We start from the raw sequence: 26,420 nt of genomic DNA, 5'->3' as shown, positions 1-26,420 counted from the left end.
TCGAGTTTCGTTGTGACTTGTTTTCCCTCCTGTGGATACTGCGGCGGCGTTTTTTAAAGAACTATATAGATAGTACGGGGAAAGGATTTCTTACTTTTTTTACATTATCATTTGTAGTTTTGCACATTTTGTGTGCATTCAGATGTTTTGTTAGAGCAGCAGTAGATTTTTTTTTGATGATGATGATGATGCATGCAGGGCATGTTCGATAAGGCCTGTGCACTCCAGTGTAGAGTACATTAAAGGTTTCACATAAAACTCAAATAAAAAGCAACACGAGTCGTCTTTGCTGCTGCGTGTTTCCATGCTGTGTCTGAAACTTCAAGTTCAGCAGTTTTATTCATACTTTTGGCCACAAGAGGGAGTCGTTGCTCCAGGAAATGGTGAAAACTTGATCTCACAAAACTGCATTTTTTTCCTACTTAAATCTTTAATATTATGAATGTATGTCGATGTTGAATAATAAGAATCTTTCAAATGAAATATCTTTGTTGCATTTATTTACATCTAAAGTCAGCAGTGACTTTGTAAATCACAACTTTATTTGCGGTCTAATGCAGCGGTCCCCAACCCCCGGGCCTCGGACCGGTACCGGGCCGCGAGAGTTGAGGCTCAGGTGTGAAATGTCTGGTTTTCAGGGTTTTTATCGGTGTTCAGCGTTATTTTGTTATCGTTTTTATCATTTACTCGGTTTTCCTGGGTCTTTTCACGTGTGTTATGAATAAATCTTCTTTTTTTCGGTACCGGTACTAGTTTCATTTTGTTGTATTTATCCGCGACACCTTAAAGGCCGGTCCGTGAAAATATTGTCGGGCATAAACCGTCCGTGGCGCAAAAAAGGTTGGAGACCGCTGCTCTAAACGATAAAATGATGGAAATGAAAACGAGCTCCACCTCTAACAGTTTCACTCGTCTAATATTCGCAGTAAGTAAATTTGCAGTTGTGTATTTTTTTTTTTTAAGCATATGAAATTTGACTTTGATCCTTTTTCAGTGTTTTTCTGTTGGTTTGAGTAAAGGACCAAAGTATTGAGCTCTGCACGTGTGTGTGTGTGTGCGCGCGCGCGCGCGTGTGTGAGCGCGCGTGTGTGCGCATGAGGCTCCTGCGTGACTTCCTTTGTCTTGTACATGAGAGCACCTTGATGTCAGAGGTAATGAGGATTAGTTTCGTCACAGATCATCCACTCCTCAGCTGCTCTCTCTTTTCCTTTGACTCTCAGATTAACTCAAATATGACAAATCGGGGGGGGGGGGTGTCCCAGCTGGACACAGCTGTGTATCCCAGCTGGACACAGCTGTGTATCCCAGCTGGACACAGCTGTGTATCCCAGCTGGACACAGCTGTGTATCCCAGCTGGACACAGCTGTGTATCCCAGCTGGACACAGCTGTGTATCCCAGCTGGACACAGCTGTGTATCCCAGCTGGACACAGCTGTGTATCCCAGCTGGACACAGCTGTGTATCCCAGCTGGACACAGCTGTGTATCCCAGCTGGACACAGCTGTGTATCCCTGTGCTCTCTCCTACCTCATCTTTTCCCAAACCAGCCGCCTCACCGGGTCTAATCCAGCTGTTCAATTAGAATTGAGGACAGTGTGGAAGTACTGTGTCCAGCCAAGGCCCAGCTCTGTGTCATCAGCCTGTTTTCTCAGCTTATCTCCTGCTGAGCTGATAATGAGATCTACCTGCTGCCTTCTGCTTCATCAGCACCATAAATGGTTTTCACTCTCAAATGCAGCACGAGGCTTTTTTAAATGGACATTTATCTGAACTGGTGAATGTTTGTCCACCTGCCAGGGACAGTCTGTGTTTACCTGGATGATCAGACAGACGATCTGCTCTTTGAACCAAATGAATCTGATAGCCATAAAATTGCCTCTTCCTGCAGTTGTTCTTTTTCAGCTCCACCTTAGAGCTCGCACGCCATCAGCCGGGGCGACCAACACGCCACGTCTTGTTTACCAGTTTTCTTTTTAACAACGGCTGTCCTGAATCCTCGTTAATCACCCTCTGGCATCGGGCCGTGCTTTCTTTCTCATACCTATTTCCCAATCCTCTCATTAGCTTTGTCCACCTTCCTTTCTTTCTGCTTTCATTCTTAAATCCCTCTGTTATAGTTGCAACCACTCTTCCTCAGGTTGGCGAGTAAAAATGACACCATAATGCAAAAAAGGCTGAAATATCCCCATTTCAAGTGTCAGTGCACCAGCGTCCTCTACACTGTACACTAGTGATGACCAGAAGCATCTGAACTGTTTTTGGACGCCTTACCTTCGTGTCAGTGTGTTGGATCCGACCGATGATGCCTCACTGGTGGGCGTCGTTTTCATAGATGTGACTGCTTCGATCGGGCTGTGAGTCCCACATGCAGGGCCGGTGTACAGTTTGGGCTCCAGCTGATAAAAGATATAAAATAGTGAAATAGGAAAAAAAGGATTCATACTTTTCCTCATCTTGACCTTATTCTAAGATAAGGAGTGATTTTTACTTCAAAGTCTTCACTGCTAATTCAAACACACATTCAGGCATCAGGTTGGGCTCTTAATTATTCAACAAGGTGTTTTCAGACATGTTTGGTTCATACTGTACTGACAGCATCACACAGGTTCTCAGCTCCACATCCGTGATGGGAATTTCCTATTTCACCAGACGCTCCATTGGATTGACAGCCGGAGGCCGTGCAGGCCATCGAGTGCAGCGAATTCACTGTTACAGTCAAGAAATCAGTTTTAAATGATTTGGTTTTGTGACATCTTGTGTTTGTCCTGCTATCAGAAGATGCCCACACTGATCATAGACGGATGGACGTCAGCAACAATAGTCCGCTAGGCTGTGGTGTCCAAACAATAAGGGCAAGAGCGTCCCCACCGCCTTTGACTGCTGACAGAAGTGGATCCATGCCTACCAGTCTGATCTACAGCTGGGATTTTACAAACATATTTAAATGTGATGAATATAATGAAACGAATAAGATTCAGATAAGATTATGAAAGATAACTGCGACTCTTTTCACAATTACTATAAATATTACATCTGCGTGGAACTTTTGAGTCTGAAAATGTTCAATAAACAGAAGTCTGGAGGAAGGAAGTGCCGACAGAGGCCTAAAGACACAGTATGCTCTCTTCATATTTTTACTGATTCAGTGACATTTAGGCTGACAGAGCGAAACTGTTAGACTGCTGAACGAGCTGAACGAGCTTTGCTGAAAAAGCTCGGACGTGGATGGGAAAAGGTGAAAGTGCTCCAACACGGCAACGATGATCAAGCGACTCACTTCATTCGTGGTGTCATAGGTTTCTGTCATGGAGGAAACACAACCAAGTAAAATACATGACGTAACAAATGTAGAGCAACTTAATATAAGAAGTTTTATAAACTCACAGGAAACACCCAGCAGGGCAGTGCAGACTAAAGCTGACCACTCCTCCTCTCACTCCTCTTCCTCCTGTCGTTCCAATCTATGACTGCATCAGTAATACACTTCTAAGCCTGACGCTTTATCCCTCACTACGCACTGACACGATGAAGGACTCACACATGCTGAGCAGCTGAGTTCAGTGACCCTGCAGTGTGGGAGCTTATTTAATCAGCAGAATAGTGAGAACGAATCCAAAATGATCGACATTCCTGTGAAAAGCAAAGATGAAAGAAATTTAGTTACTTTAATAATCAAATTGAATTGAATTCATCACTCGTTTATGATTCAGGTGAAGTCTCTGCTGCATGTGCTCACATGTTTAAACGACTGTGATCTGACAGAAAAGGGACCTTTCCCCTTACTGTTACAAACAATCCACCACCTGCTGGTTGCTCCGTGTTTTCCCGTGACAGCAGTTTATAGGTTACGGAGAAGTTTCCTCGCCGTTAATCTGCGATTGCTCACGGTCTGGGATTGGGCCTTGACCTTCAGGTGCTGCGGGTTAATCCCGTTAGCCCCGCGGGCATCCGCTGTGAAGATCTCAGCAGACCTGCGCCGGCTGTGCCACACTCTAGATCCGTGTACCACCGGCATGCAGAACCACCTGTAGGCACGCAGGTAAGCAACGCAGCTCTGTTATCACGTACACAGTGAAATGTGGAACTTTGTGGGTTACGTAGGTGGTGCTTTAAAACCTGATGGAGCAGACAACCGGTGAAGTTAATGTGGTTTCATTTCCTGTGCTGAGTGAGCGTGTGACCCTCCTTAAAGATCGTTTGAAGCCGGGACTTTAATTTGAACTTTAAAAAATAAAAATCTAAATACAATCAAAGTTAAATTATAATCTTGAACTATTTTCTTTCTTTTTTCTTTCCTTTTTTTTATAAGTGAAGGGACCATTTATAATAAGGATATGAGTTGATCCTAGGCACTGAGGATGACAGTTAGTAGATTACTTGGGGCCAGAGTTGCACTATTTAATGCCACAAATTTGAGAAGAGGCGCCTCTGATCTCTGCTGATGGGGACGACAGCAGCTCACACAGTTTTTCAAAGAAGTCTTCTCCGTGGATCATCCACGAGAGGATTCTTCCTTGAAACGATTCCCACTGCTGAAAACGCGACAGCTCCGAGCGCTGTGAAGCCTTTACCAGACCTTTGTTGTGCTGTATTATGTGTCTAGAGCCAACCTGTAGATGCAGCTGAATGAATGAATCTTTAAGACCGGCCCTCGTTAGCTCACCATCACTGATAGCTGCCCCCTCAGCCAGGCTCGAGTGATGCTGACAAAGGAAAATTAAAACGCATGTTTTAAAAGAACAATCTTGTGATTGACATTTAGAAATAATCCCAGCGTTTGTCTCGTGTCCTGGATGGTGAGATCACGGTGCAGGACATCCTCCGGTTTTACTGACGTCTCCCCCCTGCTGATGAGGATTATCTCAGTGGGCTGATGAACTGTCACCGAGGACAATATGGATAACTCGTGCATATATGAGTGAGATCAGTCAGCACAGTGGCTCTCCTGGAGGCTCTGAGACACTCCATCTTCAGTCGTGCGCACAGGCCGCTTCAAATGTTCTCGTTCCCACATTTCTTCCTTTCTGAGCGATCGACCCCCCGCGGAGCCTCTCGCTAAAGCAGCTTATGGTTTGCTGCTGCTGGAACAAAGTCCTGCCTCCTAACGTCCTCTAACTCTTGACTTCTGTGTGGGCTTTGCATGGCATGCATGATCCTGATTTCTGGGTGTCTCTCCTGTGAGCTGACAGTGTGTGAGCAACAATGAAGCAGCTGAACGTCTCTTTCAGGCAGCTGAAGAAGCTGCTTTAATGAAGCCACCAGTAAAGAGTTACTGATTTATTATCATTATCATCAGGACCATCAGCCGTGTTTGATGAGCGGCTCTTTAAGAGGCTGACTGTGTGTTTCTGTGTTTTACTTCAACAGGATGTTTAACTGGGTGGTGAAAGTGGTTCCCCAGCCTCCTGATGCTGGGACAGACGATGCTGCCAAGACCCCTGATGCTGTACGACAGCGCACACACACACACACACACACACACACACACACACACACACACACACACACACACACACACACACACACACTCATACAGAGTAATTAACAGTCTGTTTTCTTTCCTTGCAGCCAACCAAAAATAAAGCGGGTGAGGATTATCTGTAACCTTTTATTCTATTTCCACCTTTATCTTTATACGTGCACATGGATCTACAGCAAATGTCTTTAACTTCTCCTGCAGCTGCAGTGAAGACAGCTGCACTGAAAGATGCAGACGAGGTTTCAGAGGAAGGGTAAATGTTTTTGTCCATCAGCATCTTTGTGTCTCGCGGCGTGCACAGTTGCTGACTTCTACCTGTCTGCGTGCGCATCCTTTACAGCCAAGCGCAGACTGGAGTATTGGGCTGGTTTTCTAATGGGTTCGTCAGCGCGCTCCCACAGCCTGCGGGCAGCCCCCGACTCAGCAGAGCCAACTCTGAAGCCAAGGTAAGTCTGCAGATGACTGGAGTGAGTTTCTGTGAAGTCGTAGTCGTAGGAGATGATCTATAAAACACAGAATCTAAGCTGCTCGTCTCCCTTACGATGTGGAAATGTCCTGAGCACAGTTTAATAATATTTTATAAGGTACATCATCATTCAAGGCGTTTCTAACAGAGCACCTTTTTTCCAACACCAAATGTTCACACAGTTTGCCGGGGGCTCGTGTCCTAAGGAGCTGCTGTAAATGAGGCTAATGAACAGCTTTATTCCAGCGACACTAGCATGCATAAACTCACCACTGTGGCTCCTTCTCATGAAGAAATCCTCACGTGAAGCTATTTTATCAGCTGAGTTTGTGCAGCTTGTACAGTTATTAGTTCAAATTACTATAAGAAAGCAGAAGGACCTCCTCATGATCACCTCGCCAACCATGTGACTGATGAACCAACACACACGAGTGTGTCACAATCATTGCATTTGTTTTGTTGGTGTAAAGATGCACTTTTTCTGAGCTGTTTTATTTAAGGTTCATTTTATTTTCTATTCTTCTCTCTTTGTTTCTATATATTCAGTCCGGAGAAGATGGAGACAGGTACAGTATGACTGAACATGTGCTGAGTTTATAATGAACTCGCATGAAATCAAATGAAATCGTGCCTCCCTGTCAGGTCTGGAGTGATCACCTGGGTCACTCAGGGTCTGACCAAAGTGCTGCCTCAGCCTGACGACAAGTACAGAGAGACTGAGAAGGACTCGAAGGACGAGGAGCACACGGAGGTTAGAAAACAAAGCCAGAGAATATTTAACATTTAAAAAGTGTCAGTTTGTCCTATGAGCACATCGTCTCTGTGCAGCATGTTTGTCTTTAGGAAACGACAACACCAACACTAAACTTACTGAGTGTTTAATGGAGTTCAATGAACAGTTAAATCAGCCACACTGTGAAGCAGCGTGATGCTGTCCCACAGGCTTAAAAGACTAATCGCATATAAGGATCAAGGGTATAAAGGAAGTTGGGGGGTATCCTGTTAAACACCTTCACTGCTATCTAAACCAGGGCACCAACACTGATAAACAAAACAACACCGACATCCTGCACCTGCCATCGTCTCTGTGTTACGGCTTCTTTTAATCTCTTTCTGTCTGCTGTTCCAGGTGTACGACGTAGCCACGATGCCAGGTACGTTCCACAATCATGCAAACACACTGCATGCATGTTTCTAAAATCACCCTTGATGATTATGCAGTGAGTTAATAACAAAATGCATGAATGAAATGTTTGTGGGGGGGTTTAAACTCAGATTTCGATCCACTTCCCCACATCCCTGTGGTGGAGATGGTGTCAGACGACGAGGACACAGAGAGTTTGGCCCCTCACTTTCCTCCCAAGTGAGTGTAAACCACCTCCTGCTCCACGTGCACACATGGCAGCCGTAGCGAGGAATAATCTGCACCGCGTTGTCTGAATTGCTCCCCAAACACTTACAGGCGTCCTAATATTAAATACACACTAATGACACAAATCACCGAGTTAAATATTCTGCAGACGTTCAGGAGGCCCCCTTGCACGCTCTGTTTCAGTGTGGTGACCTGGATAAAGCAGATAGTTCCTCAGCCGGTCATACTGCCCCCTGGTGCTGTGCCCGTGGAACCGTCAACCAAGTCCTCCTGCACCTCTCTGGATAAAAGTAAAGAAAGCCTGAAAATCCCAGTTTAACAGCCAGAAACTGTGACTTTGTTTGAGGATATATTTTTTGTAAAGTGCTTCATGTTGTCTGCTCCACAGTTCTGTCTCCGCCGCCTGAATCGCTCAGTGGAATCTCACTGGATACTGAAAGCAAGGCCTCTGGGTAAGTCTTGAATAACATCCACGTGGATGAAGCGGGACTTGAGAGTGCCTCCTTTTTAGCAAAGCAGCATTTTGGGGGTTGCTCGTGGTAGATGTGTTTGCACAGTGTGCGGCACACTCCTGACACTTGGGTTTCTGCTCCACAGTGTGGTGAACTGGTTTGTGTCAGGGCTGGGTCTGAAGATGCCGCAGCCTATTTCTCCATCCAAGGATGAAGCTACTGTAAGTTGTGGGGAACAAACAACAAAACCCTGACACCTGATTTTTCTTCTGCCATCTACTGATTTATGTGTCCCCTGTTTCAGACGGTACCTGAACTCATTCAGAAAGGTGAGTTTTTCCTGTCAGTACTTTTGGATCCTGAGCGCCACAGTTCACAGTTCAATCAGCTGGATTACTATTCTGTGTTTTCTAATTCTAGAGAAGAGCGTAGAGTTTGTAGAAAAGAACAGAACAGAGTGAACCCGTCTCATCACCAGTAAAAACTCTATTTTGATTTTGAACAGCTCCTCTGCATCAGTGTGACATTTGCAGACTCTTGCATGCATGCTTTCTGTTGAAGCAGCTTCTTGTTTTTTCCTTATAGTTAATGAAGAGGTGTTTTGGTCGGACGGTCGGAGCCTAACTCAGTCCCTCTTCTCCTTCTGTTTCAGGGGGGAAGGTGCTGCGAGCCCCTTAAACAGCAGGAGGAGACGACTGGGGGATGCTCTGACCCGCACAGATAGACCAATAGGCTCATTGAACTGTCAGCAGACAATAGGGACTATAGGCAGCTGTGAATGAACACACATGAACATAGTAATATCTTAAACTCACCTTACTGTACTCTGTGCAGTTTAATATGAATGTAAACTAAATATAACACAGAAAATGTGTTTTATCCTGTAATACTCACATTTCCTGTTTCATACCGGAGCTTTTAGAAGTCGCCGTTTGCTTGAAATTACTGTAGGCTGTGCACCCAAAATCATTTCAATGCTTTTTTCTCTTAAATGACTGTAACAGTGATGTCCAGTCATGGTTTGGTGATTACATTTGCAGCTCCAAAAACGGGCTGTGACATTACTGTAACGTTCCCTGCGTCAGGGTGCGTCGTATGTTCGTGTTGCCATTTCACTATAAAAAACAGCAGCAAGAGACACTGTAACAATCCTGACGTACCTACCATAGAGTTACACACCTTTTTATCCTTGATATGATGATTAAATGGCAGCTATGTTCAGTTATTATTGTGTCTCTAAAGGACCTGCGTATTTAATTTTAGTCCTGTTTCTTCAGAATATTTTGTGATTTTTTGCTTAAAGAAAGTTGAGCTCAGTTTGGTTCTTGGTCATGTTGCTGTATATTTAAAACTTAACATCAAGCAGAGCCTGCACGACTCAGTGTAAGACGAGCTGCAGCGTGAGGCTGGTTTGATCTGCGTATGTATCTGCTGTGTAGCCTTGAACTGTGAAATGTGGCCTGGGGGTGTGTTGTGATTTAAGAGAAGCACGCTTGTCATGCAAATGAATGTAGTAAACACTGTAATGGAAGCATGAAGTGAGAATAATAAAGGATCAGTGTGTGAACTGATTTTGTGGCGCTTTCATCAATAACACCGATAACTGAGAGGTCTTCGAATCCTAACAACAACAACATTTCCTACCACCAATGAAATCGCAGCTGACGATCCTCGCAGCCCAATAGAATTATAACAGGATTATACTAGTTAAGGTTAAATCCCCCAGTTTTACCAACCAAACAGTTCTCATGCTTATCGCCCTCTCACAGCATCAGCCAAACTCAAACCAGACATGGTGCTGGAAGACGTGGAGTCGGACAACGAGGGCCAGCACAAATGTGCAGATGCTCCCAAAGCTCAAGCTCCGTCCGCATCCCTGGTTCCACCATCACCTGCACCCCAGCAGCAACAGGAAGTGACACAACCCTCACAGTCGCTTTCAGTGGAGTCACAGAAATGCAGCGCCGCCCCTCCGGAGCCACAACCGTCAGAGAGTGCCACAAAAGTATCTCTGGAAGATGCAGAGACCCAGACAGGCCGCTGGACGCCGTTTATTGAAAACATCAAGAAGGAGGCCGAAGGGGTGGCGTTGGCTACCATGGAGGAGCGGTAAGGATGGCGGACAAATGAAGAGAAACAGCTGCGTCCCTTATCAGATACTGAATGTTTACATCCATCATTGTAGCACCTGGATGCTTTTTTAAAGATATTCTCTGCTGTCATATTTAACACCTTAAGACAATGAAAACAGCCAACAAAGAGAAATGAACCTGATTTAATGTAAGGCACGAGATTTTCTTTATCATCAAATGATATTTAGCTCACAGCACAAGCATTTTGTCCTGTTTTCCTTCAGTCTGCTTCAGGAGAGGGTGGAGATGACCCGGATGGCTGAAGAGGTTGCCAGGCAGACAGCTGAGATGGCCGTTAGACAGATGGCCAGTGAGGGACAGTCCATCAAGCTCTCGCTGGGGAGTCAAGAGCTCCTGGAGGAGCCTGAAGCCGAGTAAGACGGTGTACCCAGAGCAAAAGTTTGAACATATGCTCAGGTTAGCTTTGGCAGCGAGAGCCTGTTTGTGATTTGACGTGAGGCTCCATGTCCACTCTGACCAGGCTGCCGGTGCCGCTAGAAGAGGAGAGCGAGGTGGAGATCAGCAAAGCCCCAGAGTAAGAATTCAAATAAGAGCTTCCTGGTTGTTAACGTCGTTGTAGGACTTTGTCTGTGTCACCGTGCATATCATAGTAGTCTTGTGCTGTGCATAGCAGATGTGCATAAATGCTGATGTTGTTGCTGCTGTTCCCCCGATTGATCCAGCAGCTTGTTGAAAAATAAGTAGCAATGCAACAATATAATATACAGGTTACTTTAAGCTGCAGTCAGGACTTTATTAGGTTATTTGATAGGAAATAAAGGATGTTCTACTAATAAATACACATAGAATAGTGTGTAACTGCATCTTCCAGCAACGCCATGCATTTTCATAAACTTTATTACTTTCTATACCTTTGGGCAGTTTAATGTGTGGACGTCTGCAGGCCTGTGCTACCATCAGTTTCTAGCAAAGTGAATTTTATGTCCTTTTATTTATCCGCGTAAAAAGTGATCTTGACATTAAAAATGTGGTTTTTAAGGGAGTTTCAGTTTCAGCTTTCTTTGTCATATGCAAGTTAGCACAGGGTCAACATTGCAATGAAATGTGTCAAGCTCAACAACAAATCTCTCAGCAGTATAAAACAGTATAACAGACTATTATACATATAAATGTACACATGTTTAAATAAAGACATTCTGAGCACTAAACTTTACAGAGAGAAATAGAAAGTGACGGGTATTGAGGTGTGTGTGTGTGTGTGTGTGTGTGTGTGTGTGTGTGTGTGTGTCGGGGGGGCACGTAATTGCATGTAAGTGGCAGGAGTGAGCAGCAGTACAAGATGGGCAATAGAAGTAGTAACAAATCTACCATAACAGTTTATTATAACGCAGAACAGAGCGCAGACACGGTGACATGTAGCTCAACTCCTTTGTAAATCTTGTTGACTAAAGTCTGTTTATCAATACAAGCATCGATATTGGACATAAAGAAATAAATAATCACTCTCTGTTACGACACTAGCACGGTCATTTTGTTATCAGCAGGTCCAAATCCCGCGGGTTCTCGTTATGTGATCTTTGCATCACATCACTGTGTCGTAGCAACCACAGCTTCCCTTGGCAACAGCGGACCCTCTTACCTCCGCGCGCCCGCCTCGTTTCCTCCTCTCAGCTGTTGCCCCGGTAACCCCGCGCACCTGCTGCAGCTGCTCCGCGTCCCTGGATTAAAGATGGACGGACATATCGGAACAGAACCTTTTCCTCGTTGTTTTTCTCATATTCCTAAAACCACCTGATGCAGTTTATGCGTCTCAGCAGCCGAATTAACGCGTGTCGATGCTGGTGGACATTTTTCTGTCGGGACTAATAAAGGTAAACACAGCCTATTTAAAAAAACGTGACGGTAAAGCTTACAGAGTTTCTATTTATCATAACTAACGTTTTTCATGTGTAAACAGTAACTCGTGTACAGAGTGAGCTTTTCTGCTACAGGTGGTCACAAAGTCGGTAAATTTGTGCTCAAAGAGAGAAAACAGAAGCTGAAGTTTCTTCATCCACAACAAATATTTCTGATATCCAGTAAAAAGCGTGACGGCTTAAATGACTGTAACCTGGTTTATGTGTGTCACGTTGGAACCTGCTGAAATATAAAAATAAATAGCAGGAACCAACTCTGTCATAATTGAAGTCTATGAAATGTGATTTTGCTGTAATCTCATAACGTTAAAACAGAGGAGAACCTCTCCTAAACTTTACGATTAAATTGACTTCCACAATAAGCAGTTCACACACTCAGTTTACAGCCTATTAGGGTCCAAATCCTCATTTGCAGTATGTGTCCAGCTAACAATAACAGCACTGTAAGAATCTGCCAACACAACCAGCTGTGACCAGTGTTGGTCAAGTTACTTGAAAAAAGTAATCAGTAACTGATTACTGATTACTTCCCCAAAAAAGTAATCCCGTTACTTTACTGAATACTTATTTTCAAAAGTAATTAATTACTTAGTTACTTAGTTACTTTTTAAAAACACGATTTACACCCTGAATAGGTGATAAAGCGATAGATCTTTCAGCCCAATTCTACTTTTTCTACATAATCCATCATACAAAATGTAATCAAATGGAAAAGTCTCTTTTTAAAACTTGTTTTATTAGTTTTAATCTTTTAACTTTATGCATCAAGCAAACATTTAATTATCTGCAACATTCTCTGACTGGAAGAAATTAGTTTAACATTTAAACCTATTTTTTGCACATTCCAGCACATAAAATAAAATATTTTTGTGTTTACACTCAGTCTTTCAAATAGATGCAAGTAAAACACAGCAGAAAATAAATAAAGTCAAAGACTCAGCGGTCCTGTTGCTCTATTTTCACCTGTAAAGCAGGAGTGGGGTAGGCGGAGGTTTACCCTGGTGCAGGTGTGCCGCGGTCAGTGGAAGAATCCGCGAGTTTCTCTGTGAGTTTCCCATTACATCGTAGCTACTCGGTGCTTGTTGGAAGTTTAGGGGTTTTTTTCTCTGTAAAAAGAAGTTTTCTTCCCACGCACAGCGGACACTAATGTTTTTGTCACTTTTTATGGAATCAAACTCAAAGTAAGGTCAGTATTTCCACGCTTTAAACGCTGCACGCTCATACTCTCTCTGCACTCGATATATGATCCATTGTTGATCTGCACACAGCTGTTGTCACGAACGTCGCACTCGCTTACGTCACTGTCGTGAGACATTCTCGCAAAAGATCACGGTTTTAGTAACACAGCGTTCCTACAGGAAAGTAACGGTAATCTACCGTTTTTGCAATAGTAATCCCTTACTTTACTGGTTACTTGAAAAAAGTAATCGGATTACAGTAACGCGTTACAAGTAACGCGTTACTGCCCATCTCTGGCTGTGACTTGGGTCACCATAAGAGGACAGCTGTGTTCCCTGTCGCTCCTGGGCCGCCCAACAACCCGTTCTCTTGTGCTGTTCTGCAGGAAGAACCAGGAGGAGCAGAAAGCTGAGACTGAGGAGCCCACCGTCAACGAGCCAGGTAGATGCAATTCAAATATATGTTAAAAATGTTTTTATCATTAAGAGGAGTTTCTCTCATTCAGCGTGACATCTTTAAGTAACGTCAACACTCTTCTGAACAGTATTTACAAATGCAGGACATTGTGCTGTGTGTATGATCATAGGTGTCAAACTCTGGCCCACGGGCCAAATTTGGCCCGCAGCCTAATTACATTTGCGAAGCCATACCAAATGACTATCAGAGCTGGCCTACTGGTATTATACAGCTAATGTATATATTGTTTAGTATTAAGCTTTGCTTGTTCCATATTCAGTTTTCCAGCAAAACCTGTTTGAGTCCATAAGAAAAGATTCATTCTTATATCTGGAGGAAGTTTTTTTTCATATTAACGTTAGCCCGCGACTTTGTTCCAGTTTTGAATTTTGGCCCACTGTGTATTTGAGTGTGACACCCCTGCTTATTGGATCTTAGAGCCGCAGGAAGAAGCCTCGACCTCACCGCCTCCGAGCAGTGAGCCAGTGGAGATTTCTGAGCCTAAGCCAGAACAAGCACTAGAAGCAGAAACCAAGAGCCCAGAAGCTCCTCCAGAAGCTGAGCCCATCACTGAGCAGCCGCAGAAAAACGAAGACGTCGGTCAAACTGCTAACGCTGACAAGGCTCCTGAAAAAGTAACGTTTGACATCCCGGGCCGTATCACTGCGTTACTCTTGACTCTGTCATGCTAAACTGCCCGACTGACTCAGTACAGCTAAAAAGATTTTTTTTTAGTTACTATCAAGAAATCGAATAATAATGTTCATCGGATAACTGGTTACTAGTTCCCAACTGTTGTGCGTGTGTTTTTGTAGGAGGAGGAAGCTACTGGGGATGACTGCGGTGGTATGTACCGTCTTCTTATTGTCTTTCAGGAAAGTCTCAGATTGCTTATCTGACTGTAACGCCAGTTCATCTCTTTGGACTTTAAATAGTCGATTCATTCACTGCTTGAGTGTGACTGCAGAGTTCATCTGGAGACCAGAAGTCTGATATTGTCATTCTTGACTGTCTGATTGCCAGCAGTGCCCTTCTCCTACTGTATCTGCCTGTCGCCCTCTCTCTGTAGCTCCAGTCAGCTGCGATGCATTTAAGAGCTGCCTGATGCGCATTCCCTTCACCTCTGAGTGCCTCGACAACATCAACGCATTCTTCAAAGAGAACGGCATCACTCCTCCCCAAATACCTTCGGTGCCTAAACTACCCACCCGGCTCTCTGACTTTACCAAGTACTTACCCACCCTACCCCCAGAGATACGCCAAGAGCTCTCCCAGATCAGACTCACACAAGTTCCCCGAAATATTGCCCAGACTTTCACCGAGCTTTTGCCCCAAAGCTCGGAAGTCTCAGTGGGCCCTAGTCTGTCCGGTATTTCCCAAAGCCTCCCGAACGTCCCGCAGAAGCTCTCCCGGTTTCCGAGCTTGGCGCAGCAGTATTTCACGAACATTCGGAACCACCTCAACAGCCTTATGCCTCAAGATGCCTAAGAAACAACAACAACAGCAAAAACAGAAACAAGACAACAGTCAGCACGATGTAGAACTGAGCCGGCTCGTGCGACACTCCCCTCTCCCTCCTCCTCATCATCCACAGCTGCGATCCCGATCCCCTTCTCCCTCCTCCCCTAACGGCAGCATCCTCGAGTTGCCCAACGTGCCATCCTATCCACGCCTGCCGCCCATCGTCAGCTCCCCTTCCAAGCAACCCAGACCCCTATCACATCAGCTGTCTGGTCTATCTAACCCAGCATTCTTCATCGAAGATGACTCAGACATCTCAGCAATAAGACCTGCAGGTGAATCCACATCAGTGTAGCGTTCACTGTCCTCTCACTCCCTGTACATCCTGAACTCAGTCATACTGCATGCGAGTAAACGGCCGTCTCGTCATATGTGACAGACTCTAAAATCAACCTGGCAGGTATCTGACACTAAATCAAATACGAACCATCAGTAAAGGATGCTTGAGTTCAGATGTTTAGCTCGAGAGTCTGTGCAGGGTAAAAAAGTAGCTCTTTGTGTTGTTGAAGTACATTTTTGTGTCTTTTTGTGTTGCTTTGTCGTTCCTCGAATAAGCTCACCTCTGACCCCGAGTTTGCTCAGATCATAGACGGGTAAGGTAAAGAGCCGCACGGAGCTAAGGTGTTCCAAAGGACTGAAATATACTGATGCCATCTATTTTCTTCATCACTTTGATGAAGTCTGTCAAATGACTGTTGACAGAAGTGTGCCAGTGAATCATGAGCCAGATTAACCAGATTGTTTGGCTTGCAAGATTAGTAAACTAGTCCTTCACTACCAGGGCGTCTATACATGGCCTAGTTCATGCGTGAATCCTCTTCATTAGCCCGCTGTAGGTCGCAACCTTTCTCCCAGCCTGCCCTGCTCCTGCTTATACTTTTGCTTTACTTGTTTTGTGTTTTGCAGTACTTTCAGTAGTTCGTGACGCTCACGTTGCAGCATCAGTTTTGCCTGTTTGCAGTGATGCGGTTGGCCTTGACTAAATGAAAATAAATGTCTGTTTCTCCAGAGAGCTCCAACATCAGCCTTCGCCCAGCTGTTAATGTAGAGGATGTTGACTCTGATCATGAGAGGGCAGGAGGAGCAAAAGGAGGAGGAGGAGGAGGAGGGGAAGAACAAATCCCCCAAATCCTCACCCCACAGGACCCAAAGCTTACAACCCTCACTGTTCCTGTGACCCCTTCAGGTCGTCAAAGGTGAGCTAACAGGGGATTTATACTTTAAATCTATCCCATAGGTGCAAAGCCTACGGATGTAACTGCACGTCGCGTTGACGCAGTGAGCAGCTGGAGGGAGGTGTTTCCTTACAGCTATTACAATTGTTTCGGCAAAGCCGAAAAGCTTGAGGGACAATTTAATTTACCTAAAAAACTCTGAAACATTTCACGGCCACAACAACGAGTGACGAGCTGGGCAACTAAAGGGGCAACATTTTCCATTTTTCCATTATGGATGGCTCCGCATGTGAAACGCTGACCTCATAAACACCACCATCCACTGACATGGTTTACACGATTAACACTGCTCTACAAATTCACAGCAGAAGACTGAATCAGCAGTAAAACTGCATAAACATCCATATTTTTAATATGATCACTAACTAAAATAATTATGCTCTTAACTGACTGGCTTCTATAAAACTCGCTGTAAGATTTAATTAAACACTAAATATTTAACGATACGTTGTTAGATGTTATTTTTGTAAGATACACTAAACGATGAAGATAAGAAGCTGTCCTGCTGTCTTTCCCGTGTTGGGAAATCGTGGATGCCGCGTCCTCCTAAAGAGGAGAGCAGCTGTGCAGCTTGTAATCAGATGGTACGGGGGCAGATTAGTGCCCATAGCACGTCTGTGAGGGCACCGTTCATGCTGAACAATATCAATATTGTTGTTTTCTCTGTCTGTAAATGCAGCTTTGGTTGTATGTTATCAACAGACTAGTGTGTGTTACGTTTAACATTTTGCACTCACGTTTTGATCTCAGTTCATCTCAACTAAATATTTTTAACCCTTTTCTCTCTCCTTACGCTTTGCATCTACAGTAAAGGAGATAAAGAGTAAGGATCCTGTTTGAATTGTCTCCTGGGGCTTTTGTGCACGCTCTTCCAACAGTGACCACTTCCACCATGACACTATAGATGTATTTGTGTAGCATATATGCAATCCTGCCATTATATCTCATAACACAGAAATAAGAAGTAGACTCACTGGGATACATGATCTGGGTGCGAGCTTCTCTTTGTCATGTGAAGCATTTTCATCCAAATATTTGTAGCAGCAAAAACAGAAATGCAGTTGTTTCATCATAAAAGGCGTTTGCTGTCAGAATTGTCACATATGTCTTTCATTGTTACATTTTCCATTTTGGAGTGAAATGCTTCACACTTCCTACAGTCTGTTATGCTTTCTGTGATTCATCCTACTGCCCCCTACTGTCCATCTTATTGCTCTGCAGTCTTTCCAGAGTCACTGCTGCTGCTTTTGTCTGTATTTTAGTGTCCTGCAGAACAATGTGTGTGCACTCAGAAACATATCCTATCCTTTCTGCACGTAAAAACTCTGAAAGCTGCCAAAAAGATTACGCACACAAGGAAACGGGCACGTACAGTTTATGCAGAACACAGAAAACAGTTTGTTTTATGAGTGGTTTGGAAAGAGCGCTTCCTGTTTTGTGTTGCTGTGTCTTGTGATGTTCTGTTGTAAACTGTGATGGCACTGTTTCTACTTTTGCACGGCTTTGTGCTTTTGGTTGTTTTCATAACGTAGCAAAAGTCAATAAACAAATGCATCACAATCCTGCTTCATCACTGTGTCACCTGCTGGTCACATTACTGTGAGTGATTTAGACTTCCTTATCTGTGTCCTGGATTAACTCCGTGTTTTTCCCTGCTTGAAACGCCGTTCTTCTGTTTGACAGTAGTGGAAGGAATCGCAGGAGCGTCTGGACAAAGATGTAAGATATCCGATCCTTACTGGTGTCCTGCTGCTTTTTCATCCACTTTCTAATATTTTATCCGTGCACTTTCCCATCTGAGTCCTTGCTCACTTATTTATTCAGTCATCATTTCTATTTTCACAGTCATTGACATGGATAGCTGCATGTAGCTTTTCCATAATCTGCAGTGATGTTAGGCTTTCCTGTGTGAAATAAAGAGAATAATGTGACTAAGGCAGCACAGTCTCAAAGTTGCCCCGTCTGCCTGACTTTGACAGCAGGAGGCTTCATTCTGAAAGCGAGGATGACGATGAAGAGGCAAGCATCCCCGTCAGAGCCTGGCCCAGCCAGTCCAGCCTGCACAGCACAGATGACGTGTGAGCGTGCACACACCAAGATAAATAAGTGACATTTACAATAAGAAAAATCGGCATCATCTAAATAAATTGATGTCTCCGTGTCCAAGTCTGAAAGAACGTCCAGCATCTTCTGCCAGTCAGACCAGCACGGTGGTCAACGAGAGGCTTCAGGAGCTCGTCAGGATGTTTAAGGAGAGAACGGAGAAGGCCAAGGAGAAACTCATCGACCCAGACAGCTCGGATGAAGACAGCATTATCACCTGTGAGTCTCGCACACAAACTGAACTGACACACGTTCGAGAAACAAAAGAAGTCAAAAAGATTTGCCGGTACATTTCAGTGTATGTGGATAGTAGCATGTGTGTGTGGATGTTACGGTGCACTTCACTTCCAGGTACGAAGATCTCGAGCCTTGCACAGCCATGAAAGCTGCCACTCAAACACAAGACTGATAAAATTACATAAAACTGCCCAGTGACTGTCACACACAGGTGAGCAGCTTCTGCCACCCACTCCTCAGCCACCCACAGAGTTTTACCCACAGTGTCCCTCATTCATCCCACTATGTAGTTAAGCCCTTCCCAAAGTAGCTTCCTGTAGGTCACAGTCTTAAAGACAAACAGATAAATCAGTGCTTTGTTTTTAGCGAGGGGGTTTGTTTTACAGAGAAATGTCAGTGTATAAAGATTTGTGACCCCAGGAAGCTGCTAAAATGTTGCAGCCAATGGGATCCTAATAAAACCAAACTAAGGTCTGTGTGCACACGTGTGCCACAAACACCTCTGACAACAGGCTGATCGCATTTTTCTCTTTTGTTGTCACGACAGCTTCTAGTTACATTTAGCATCTGTTATTGTAGCACCCAGTGAGAAGCTGGTCAGAGCTAACCCTTTGTGTCACTTTTACCTGTGCTAAAGTCCAACATGTCATCTGTGGCACCCTGTAAACAGCTGTAGAGTCCTGTGGTCTGCTTACAGGTGGATAAACCTTTAACACTTTATTTGTTCCAGTATTTATATAAATGTCTACCAAATGCTAAGAAGGTAATAAAGCTTTGCTGAATCCTGTCTTGAAGGCACTGTTTTCTTTCTTTTTGGCTCTTCCTTCCTCCAGCTCCTCCTCAGCCTCCAGCTCCTCAGCCTGCTCCTGGAGCTCAGCCGCCAGATGAGAACGAGACGCAAGCAGGTCCGTCAGGAGGAGGAGGAGTAGAGAGCGGAACGGAGGAGGAGCAGCCTGGCCGTTGCTGCAAGGTGAAAACACCTCGGTGGATACGAGCCTGTGTGCGATTCCGCTTCCCCGCCAGCATCGACCCTTTCACCAGTGAGAACCCAGCGAATGCGTCACCCTCTACCGCCTTCAGTGTTGTGCTGGACAGTTACTGGAATCATACCTCACACACACCCACAGGCTAAGCCACACAAATCGGACCAGATATTTCTGAGAAACAACCCCACACGCATTTATCAAGTGCTTTGATTCTTATCTTTAAAGGAAAAGAACACGAGAAACATGACATCATGTGAGGTTTGGGAAAAGGTCAAACGACTGCATTGTCCTGTTTTTACAGAAACCCGTGTTCCAATCATTTACTTTTCTTTGTGAGACTTTATCTTTTCTTATTCTTTTGCATGTTTTCTTTAATAGCACTTGGATCTTGCATGGTGGTAGCTGATGCTTTCTTAGTTACCGATCCAGTCTCTCCTGGTCTACACTCTGCACCTCTGTGAACTGTCCACTCACTTAATTCCCTGATTTCTTCCTCTTGTCAGACCTGATGTACGTGCTCTGGATGTTTTTGGTGTCTCTGGCCTGGAACTGGAACGTGTGGTTCATCCCGGTGCGCTGGGCCTTCCCCTACCAAACCCCGGACAACATTCACTACTGGCTGTTAACCGACTACCTGTGTGACCTCATTTACATCCTGGACATCGCTGTTTTTCAGCCGCGCCTGCAGTTTGTGCGTGGAGGGGACATAGTGGTGAGTGGGTCAAAGGAGTAATGTGGACACTTGTTGTAGTTTAAGAGTATAATTGTGCACATTTTGCTTTTGTTACAGTGTGACCAAAAGGAGATGAGAAAGAATTACATGAAAACCAAACGTTTTAAGGTAAAACATTAAGAAAGTGAGGTACATGTCAAAGGTTGTGTTTTCTTTGCATTTAAAGGGTAGAATCAGTCATTAAAGTGAGATCCTGTCGTCTCACTTTCAGTTTGATGTGGCCAGCCTTGTTCCCCTTGAGCTCTTCTATTTTAAAACTGGCATCAACCCTCTGCTCCGCTTACCACGGCTGCTGAAGGTGAAACCCTGACACCACACACCGAACGTCTCCTCCAACAATCTCACTGCTCGCTCATTTCCTGGGCTCCACATCACCTTTAGTTTTAGGAATCAGTCATTTACAGTTTCGTCACAGTTTCAAATACTAAGCTCTACAAATATGTTCCTTCCATATCTGCAGATCAAGTCCTTCTTTGAGTTCAATGATCGTCTAGAGGCCATCTTGACCAAAGCCTATATCTACAGGTCAGCGTCACACTGCATTGGTCGTGTCCTGATATGTTAGCACTCGAGTGGCAGGAAAAATTGTGACTGCATTGTCCTCATTTCCTTTTTGAAATAAAGTTTTAAGAGACATACAAAGCTACCGAGTCACAGAACCAATCTGCTGTTAGATATGCATTTCATGTATTTTCCTGTGTTTTCCGTCTCTTAGGGTGATTCGTACCACCACCTATCTTCTTTACTGTCTGCACTTTAATGCCTGTCTCTACTACTGGATCTCTGACTTCATAGGACTGGGACTGACTGAGTGGGTGTACAATGGCGAGGGTAACAGGTTGGTGGGCTGTTTTTAGTAGCGGCCATGTGTCTTTTAACCAAATGACTGCTTTGAAGATAAGAACAGAGTGTTTCTCTTCTCAGTTACATTCGCTGTTACTACTTCGCAGTGAAGACCCTGATTACCATTGGGGGTCTGCCAGATCCCACCACCCTGTCTGAGATCATCTTCCAACTCATCAACTACTTTATCGGAGTCTTTGCTTTCTCAATCATGATTGGACAGGTAGGCGCACACGTGCGCCTCATGTACAGTGCCATGAAAAAGTCTTTGCCCACCTTCCTGATTTCTTTTTCAAATATTTTTCTCACACTTAAATGTTTCAGGTCATCAAACAGATTTTAATTTTACACAACGATAACCTGAGTAAGTATAAAATAGTTTTTAAATGATGAAAACAAAGCCAACATCTACCTGCACCTGTGTGAAAAAGTATTTGACCCTTGGTTAAATGATGAATTAACTGCGACTGACAGTTGAGTTCAGTTTCACTAACCGCACCCAGGCCGACACTGGAACGTGTCTGACAAAGCGAAGTCCGCTAACAGAAAGCAGCTCATCACTGCACGATGTAAACAAACATGAAGAAAGTCATCGGCACCTGTCAGTCTGGAAAGAGTTACAGTGCATTTCTAAGGCTTTGGGACTCCAGCGTTAAAGAGCCTGGAACTATGGTGTGTTATGGCCCTGGCCATATTTTGGATCACGTTGGCTGGATTTTGTTCTGTGTCCTGTGCCTTTAAGAGTCTCTGCAGGTCCTTCCTGATTGGAGAGCTGGCAGCTGCTGATTGGTTCCATCATCAAGTGGCTGTTTTAAAAACTCTCTCCAGCAGTTGTTCCCCCTGACAGCAGCAGAGCCGTCCTCCGCCTCCAAACCTTTATCTGTGATAAACTTCTGTGTGTGACTTCAGAGAATTGCTAAGTTTTGTATACAGTGTGTAGATGCTTTCACTTATAAAGAGGCTCTGAAGCAGAAGGCGTGGACTGCCTTCCTTCTCTTGTTTATTCAGTTAGGGAGTTAGCAGTAGCGCTTGCCTTGTGTTTGCTAGCACCTCCGTTTTTGGAATAGCTTGTTCTGTTTGTTATTTTGGCCTTTGTTCACCCCGGAGTTAAAGCTTTTGGTTTTTGGTAGCAATAAAACCACCTTAACTTGTAAATTGGCTTCTGGATATGGCTTTGGTATGGAAGCCCGTTTCCGCCACTAAATAAAAACAAAAAAGCTAGTATCCATAACTCGAAATTTCGAGAAAGTAACTCATAATTAAGAGAAAATAACTCGAAATTTTGAGTTATGGATCCTTTTTTTTTTTTAGTGGCGGAAACGGGCTTCCATACTTTGGGGACCGGGCCGGGGTCACTCTCCTTTTAACCCTTATGTTGCGCTCCTGTACTCCTAGACCAGGACGTAACGGGTGAAGCTTCCAAAGGAGTGAAAAAAAGTCTGGATGATTGTCAAGACTTTGGGGAAATATTGTGTGGACGGGTGTAAGACTAACACAGAGCATCATACAAACGGTCCACAGTGGTGGTGGTAGCGTGATGGTCTGGGCTGCTCTCATGATCTGAAACATTTAAATGTGACAAATATCGAAATAGAAATCAGAAAGGGGGCAAACGTGTGTAACATTAAAAGCTTGTGATTGTTTCGGGACACTAATAATCCTCATTTTGCTCATTTGTCTGTCAGATGCGCGATGTTGTCGGTGCAGCTACAGCAAGTCAAACCTACTACCGCAGCTGCATGGACAGCACTATTAAATACATGTCCTCCTACCGCATCCCGAGAGACGTCCAGAACCGGGTCAAAACCTGGTATAACTATACCTGGCAATCACAAGGCATGCTGGGTGAGGAGGACGTGATATATTTGCATTCATCTTACGCATGCAATGTTTCAGTCACACCTGACCCTTTGCTTCTTCCTTTACCGTCCAGACGAGCAGGAGCTGCTGAATCAGCTGCCAGATAAAATGCGTCTGGACATAGCGATAGATGTCAGCTACTCCATTGTGAGCAAAGTCCCTCTTTTTCAGGTAGGAATTAGAAATACAAAATGTAGAACATACTGGTAGGCTTCACTTAATCTCCCTTTTTAAAATACTTTTATGCATCTGGAGAAGTGACGCCAGGTTGTTTTATTTTGGCTCTCCCTCCTGACAGGGTTGTGACAGACAGATGATTTTCGACATGCTAAAAAGCCTGCGCTCTGTCGTCTACCTCCCGGGGGATTATGTCTGCAAAAAGGTACATGTGCTTATTTCTCCATGTTCTGGTGTATGAATCATGTCAAATATTTTCAGCTTGATGTTTTTTGCTTGATCTCTGTCTAATCACCTGGCTCGGGTATTTCACTTGTCTAAGGGCGAGGTGGGTCGGGAGATGTATATCATAAAGGCTGGAGAGGTGCAGGTGGTTGGAGGCCCAGATGGGAAGACTGTATTTGTCACTCTTAGAGCAGGATCAGTCTTTGGAGAAATCAGGTAAAGACGTGGCGCACAATTAAGAGTAAAAGTTTTCAAACAGAGTTACAGTGTTTTCACACATGCAGACAAGCACAGAGCCAAAAACTGTGATGGTCACACTCCAAGGTCCCAGAACCATTTTATACATCAAATCAAACAGTTACACTTATAGAGAAATTCCTCTTTCCTAAATGTAAAAATGCACCTTTCTTTTAAATAATGCTGTTTTTAACCACAGTGCTCTTTGTTTGGTAGCTTGCTTGCAGTCGGCGGTGGTAACAGGCGCACAGCCAATGTGATTGCTCATGGCTTTGCCAATCTATTCATCCTGGACAAAAAAGACCTGAATGAGATCCTGGTCCACTATCCAGAGTCCAAGAAACTGCTGCGCAAGAAAGCCAGGTTGAATATGAATAGAAATAATATTTGTCCTGTATCTGTACTGTATGATTTCCCCTCACTGCCAGCTCATCAAACGCTCCGGTGCTGTCGGCCACCCATCATCAGTTCAAGTAGCTATCAATCCAAAAGCACTTTAAAACACCCAGCACAGGACCAAAGTGCTGTACAGAAAATCAGTTAAAAACAAAAGAATAACAGAAAACAGCAAAAATTAATAAATATATACAACACATAATACATAAAAATTAAAACAGCCCTATATTAAAAGAAAACAAGCAAGAAAACAACATCTTAGCTCAGAGAGATAAGATGGGGCAAGGCCATGGAGAGGTTTAAAAGAATTTTATTACAGTAATCCAGCCGACCGCTAACAGAGGCGTGGATCACTGTCTCAAAGTGCTGCTGTGAAAGAACTGGCTTTATGTTAGCCAGCTGCCTCAGCTGAAAGAAGCTAGATTTTACCACTGCCTTAATCTGACTGTCAGACTTCAGATCACAGTCCACTTTGACCCCCAGGTTTGTGACAGCTGGTTTAACACACTGGGGTGTGTGGAATCTGCCTTTTTTCTTTAGAGGGACATAGATCTGACAGTCATCAGCATACAAGTGGAAAGCAATGCTGTGCTTTCTCAGTACAGAACCAAGAGGAAACAGATATAAAGAAAAGAGGAGGGGGCCTAGAACTGAGCCCTGTGGGACACCACACAAGAGGGGAGGACAACACAGAAAGTTCACCACTCCAGTGCTGTGCCCCTAATGCCCACCCAGTGCTCCAAAGGAGAGAGTAAAAGGATCCACTGTATCAAACGCAGCACAGTCCCAGCATCAGTAGCTAAAAATATGTCATTGAAAACCTTTAAAAGGGCTGATTCAGTGTTATGAAAGGGTTTAAAACCAGATTGGAAAACCGCTAAAACATTTTGCTTTCCCAAGAAGGTATGACTATGCAGGGCAGCTCGAGTTCCCCCTTTTTTCTGCTTACAGTTGTCGTTAGCCGGATTATCCTTGTCTCAAACACAGGAAGATGCTTAACAAAGGAAAGAAACCTGAACCTAAAGAAGAGGCTAAGGAACCCCCTCTGGTACCAGCAGCTCCTGTCAGGGCAGAGACGCCCAAACTGTTGAAAGCAGCTCTTGAGATGACGGAGAGATCGTCGGGACTTAAAGGCGCTTTGGCAAAAGTCAAAGAGAAGACGAACAAGTCCAGCATCTCCTTACAGGTAAACATGCTCAAACCCTGAGCTAACCCAGCAAATCATCTACTTTGAATAGAAGATTTATTTACTCTCCTCTTCCCTTCCCAGCCGTCCATCTCCTCCCCCCTCCCACCTCCATCCCCCGCCTCCAGCTTGGAACCTGACAGGGAAGTGGACACGCCATCACCCATGTCTGCCGGCTCTCCGACATTTCGCTCTGCTTCCCGGTGTCGGTACTCTGCGATGCCTCAGTCACCCTCTGAGTGCCACAGCGACACAGTCACGAAGGAGCCAATCAGTGATGATGAAGGAAACGGGAAGAGGAAAGAAAAAAAGTCGTGATTACTTTCTATTTATTTAAATGTATTTTCAATTGTATAGCGCCAAATCCCAATAGCTGCTGCCTCAAGGCGCTTTAGGGGAAAGACTCGATGATATTAGAGAGAAAACCTCAGTAATCAGATTCCCCCCCTATGAGCAAGAACTTGGCGACAGTGGGAAGGAAAAACTCCCCTTTAACAGGAAGAAACTCAGGGAGGGTCTCAATAGTTTGAATGATCGTTAAATAATAATATCTATAATTATAGCCTAATGCATTTAACACATTGTACTAGTTAAGTTTTATAGCTCATCTAATGTAACAGGAAACTGTCAGTCCCACGATTTCTGGCCCATTTTCATGTGAGTAAATTCATTGTAGCTACGATGAGTAAATTCTGCAGGATTGAACTTGTTGTCTTTCTGTGAAACAGGAAAGGAGAAAATGTTTTTGCTGTTGTTGTTTGCTGAATGTTTACGGATTCTTTTTGTAAACTTGAAAGATGCCTTACATGTCTGACTCTGTTGTGTTGGTGTAAGTTTTGTTTTGAACAAAGATACTGGGTAAGGTTGTAGCAACATCTCCTAACTTCAGCATATTTTACACATTGATACATGATACATGTGTAATTGTAAAGCAAACAGTTTATTACTATGTACTAAGAACCAGCCTACTGATGGAATTAACCTCACTACGGTCGATCTTTTTATGTTTTCTTTTGTTTTGTACAATAATGTAAATATATCTGTTTTTGTATTTATTTAGCTCTCACAGTTTAATTTTAAGTCACTGTGCTGGTTGTGTTGTCACAAGACTGCAATAACTGTAGAAATGCAAAATGCTTCACTTGTGCTGTAAATGCTTAATATAATCGCACAGCAGTACTTTTGTATAGATGTGCTAACTGTAGCCACAAGCCAGCGATCCGTACTGCCAGAACATAGAAAGGAATCATCGACAAAGGCCTGTTTT

General features: G+C 44.1%; 1 protein-coding gene across 1 annotated transcript; it reads left to right on the top strand.

Moving 5' to 3' along the window:
* The first annotated feature begins 1,469 nt into the window (after window positions 1–1,469).
* LOC308389832 (uncharacterized protein) lies at window positions 1,470–26,420 on the top strand. Its single transcript, XM_080871394.1, has 37 exons — window positions 1,470–5,447; window positions 5,570–5,588; window positions 5,682–5,733; window positions 5,821–5,926; window positions 6,493–6,512; window positions 6,589–6,697; window positions 7,076–7,100; window positions 7,222–7,309; window positions 7,502–7,608; window positions 7,683–7,770; window positions 7,916–7,991; window positions 8,075–8,099; window positions 9,540–9,879; window positions 10,127–10,276; window positions 10,384–10,437; window positions 13,344–13,399; window positions 13,853–14,049; window positions 14,230–14,260; window positions 15,945–16,131; window positions 16,979–16,993; window positions 17,854–17,889; window positions 18,150–18,248; window positions 18,338–18,492; window positions 19,344–19,550; window positions 20,000–20,208; window positions 20,287–20,337; window positions 20,441–20,527; window positions 20,690–20,754; window positions 20,945–21,067; window positions 21,154–21,295; window positions 22,758–22,917; window positions 23,006–23,103; window positions 23,231–23,314; window positions 23,432–23,550; window positions 23,788–23,934; window positions 24,955–25,153; window positions 25,238–26,420. Exons 1-37 carry the CDS (start codon window positions 5,370–5,372, stop codon window positions 25,469–25,471), a joined length of 4,038 nt encoding a protein of 1,345 aa, XP_080727520.1. The 5' UTR covers window positions 1,470–5,369; the 3' UTR covers window positions 25,472–26,420.

The sequence above is a fragment of the Rhamphochromis sp. 'chilingali' genome (genome assembly GCF_963969265.1).
Source record: "Rhamphochromis sp. 'chilingali' genome assembly, chromosome: 2".
NCBI classification, from domain to species: Eukaryota; Metazoa; Chordata; class Actinopteri; order Cichliformes; family Cichlidae; genus Rhamphochromis; species Rhamphochromis sp. 'chilingali'.
Note: the sequence above shows the minus strand (reverse complement) of the source record. Positions and strands in the feature narration are given on the sequence as shown.

Bases quoted from the DNA above. Each gene is read 5' to 3' on its own strand.
- LOC308389832 (XM_080871394.1), top strand. From the start codon at position 5,370: ATGTTTAACTGGGTGGTGAAAGTGGTTCCCCAGCCTCCTGATGCTGGG. The intron at 20,338-20,440 runs GTAAAACATTAA...TCTCACTTTCAG, and splicing joins TGAAAACCAAACGTTTTAAG to TTTGATGTGGCCAGCCTTGT. The intron at 23,935-24,954 runs GTTGAATATGAA...TCTCAAACACAG, and splicing joins CTGCTGCGCAAGAAAGCCAG to GAAGATGCTTAACAAAGGAA.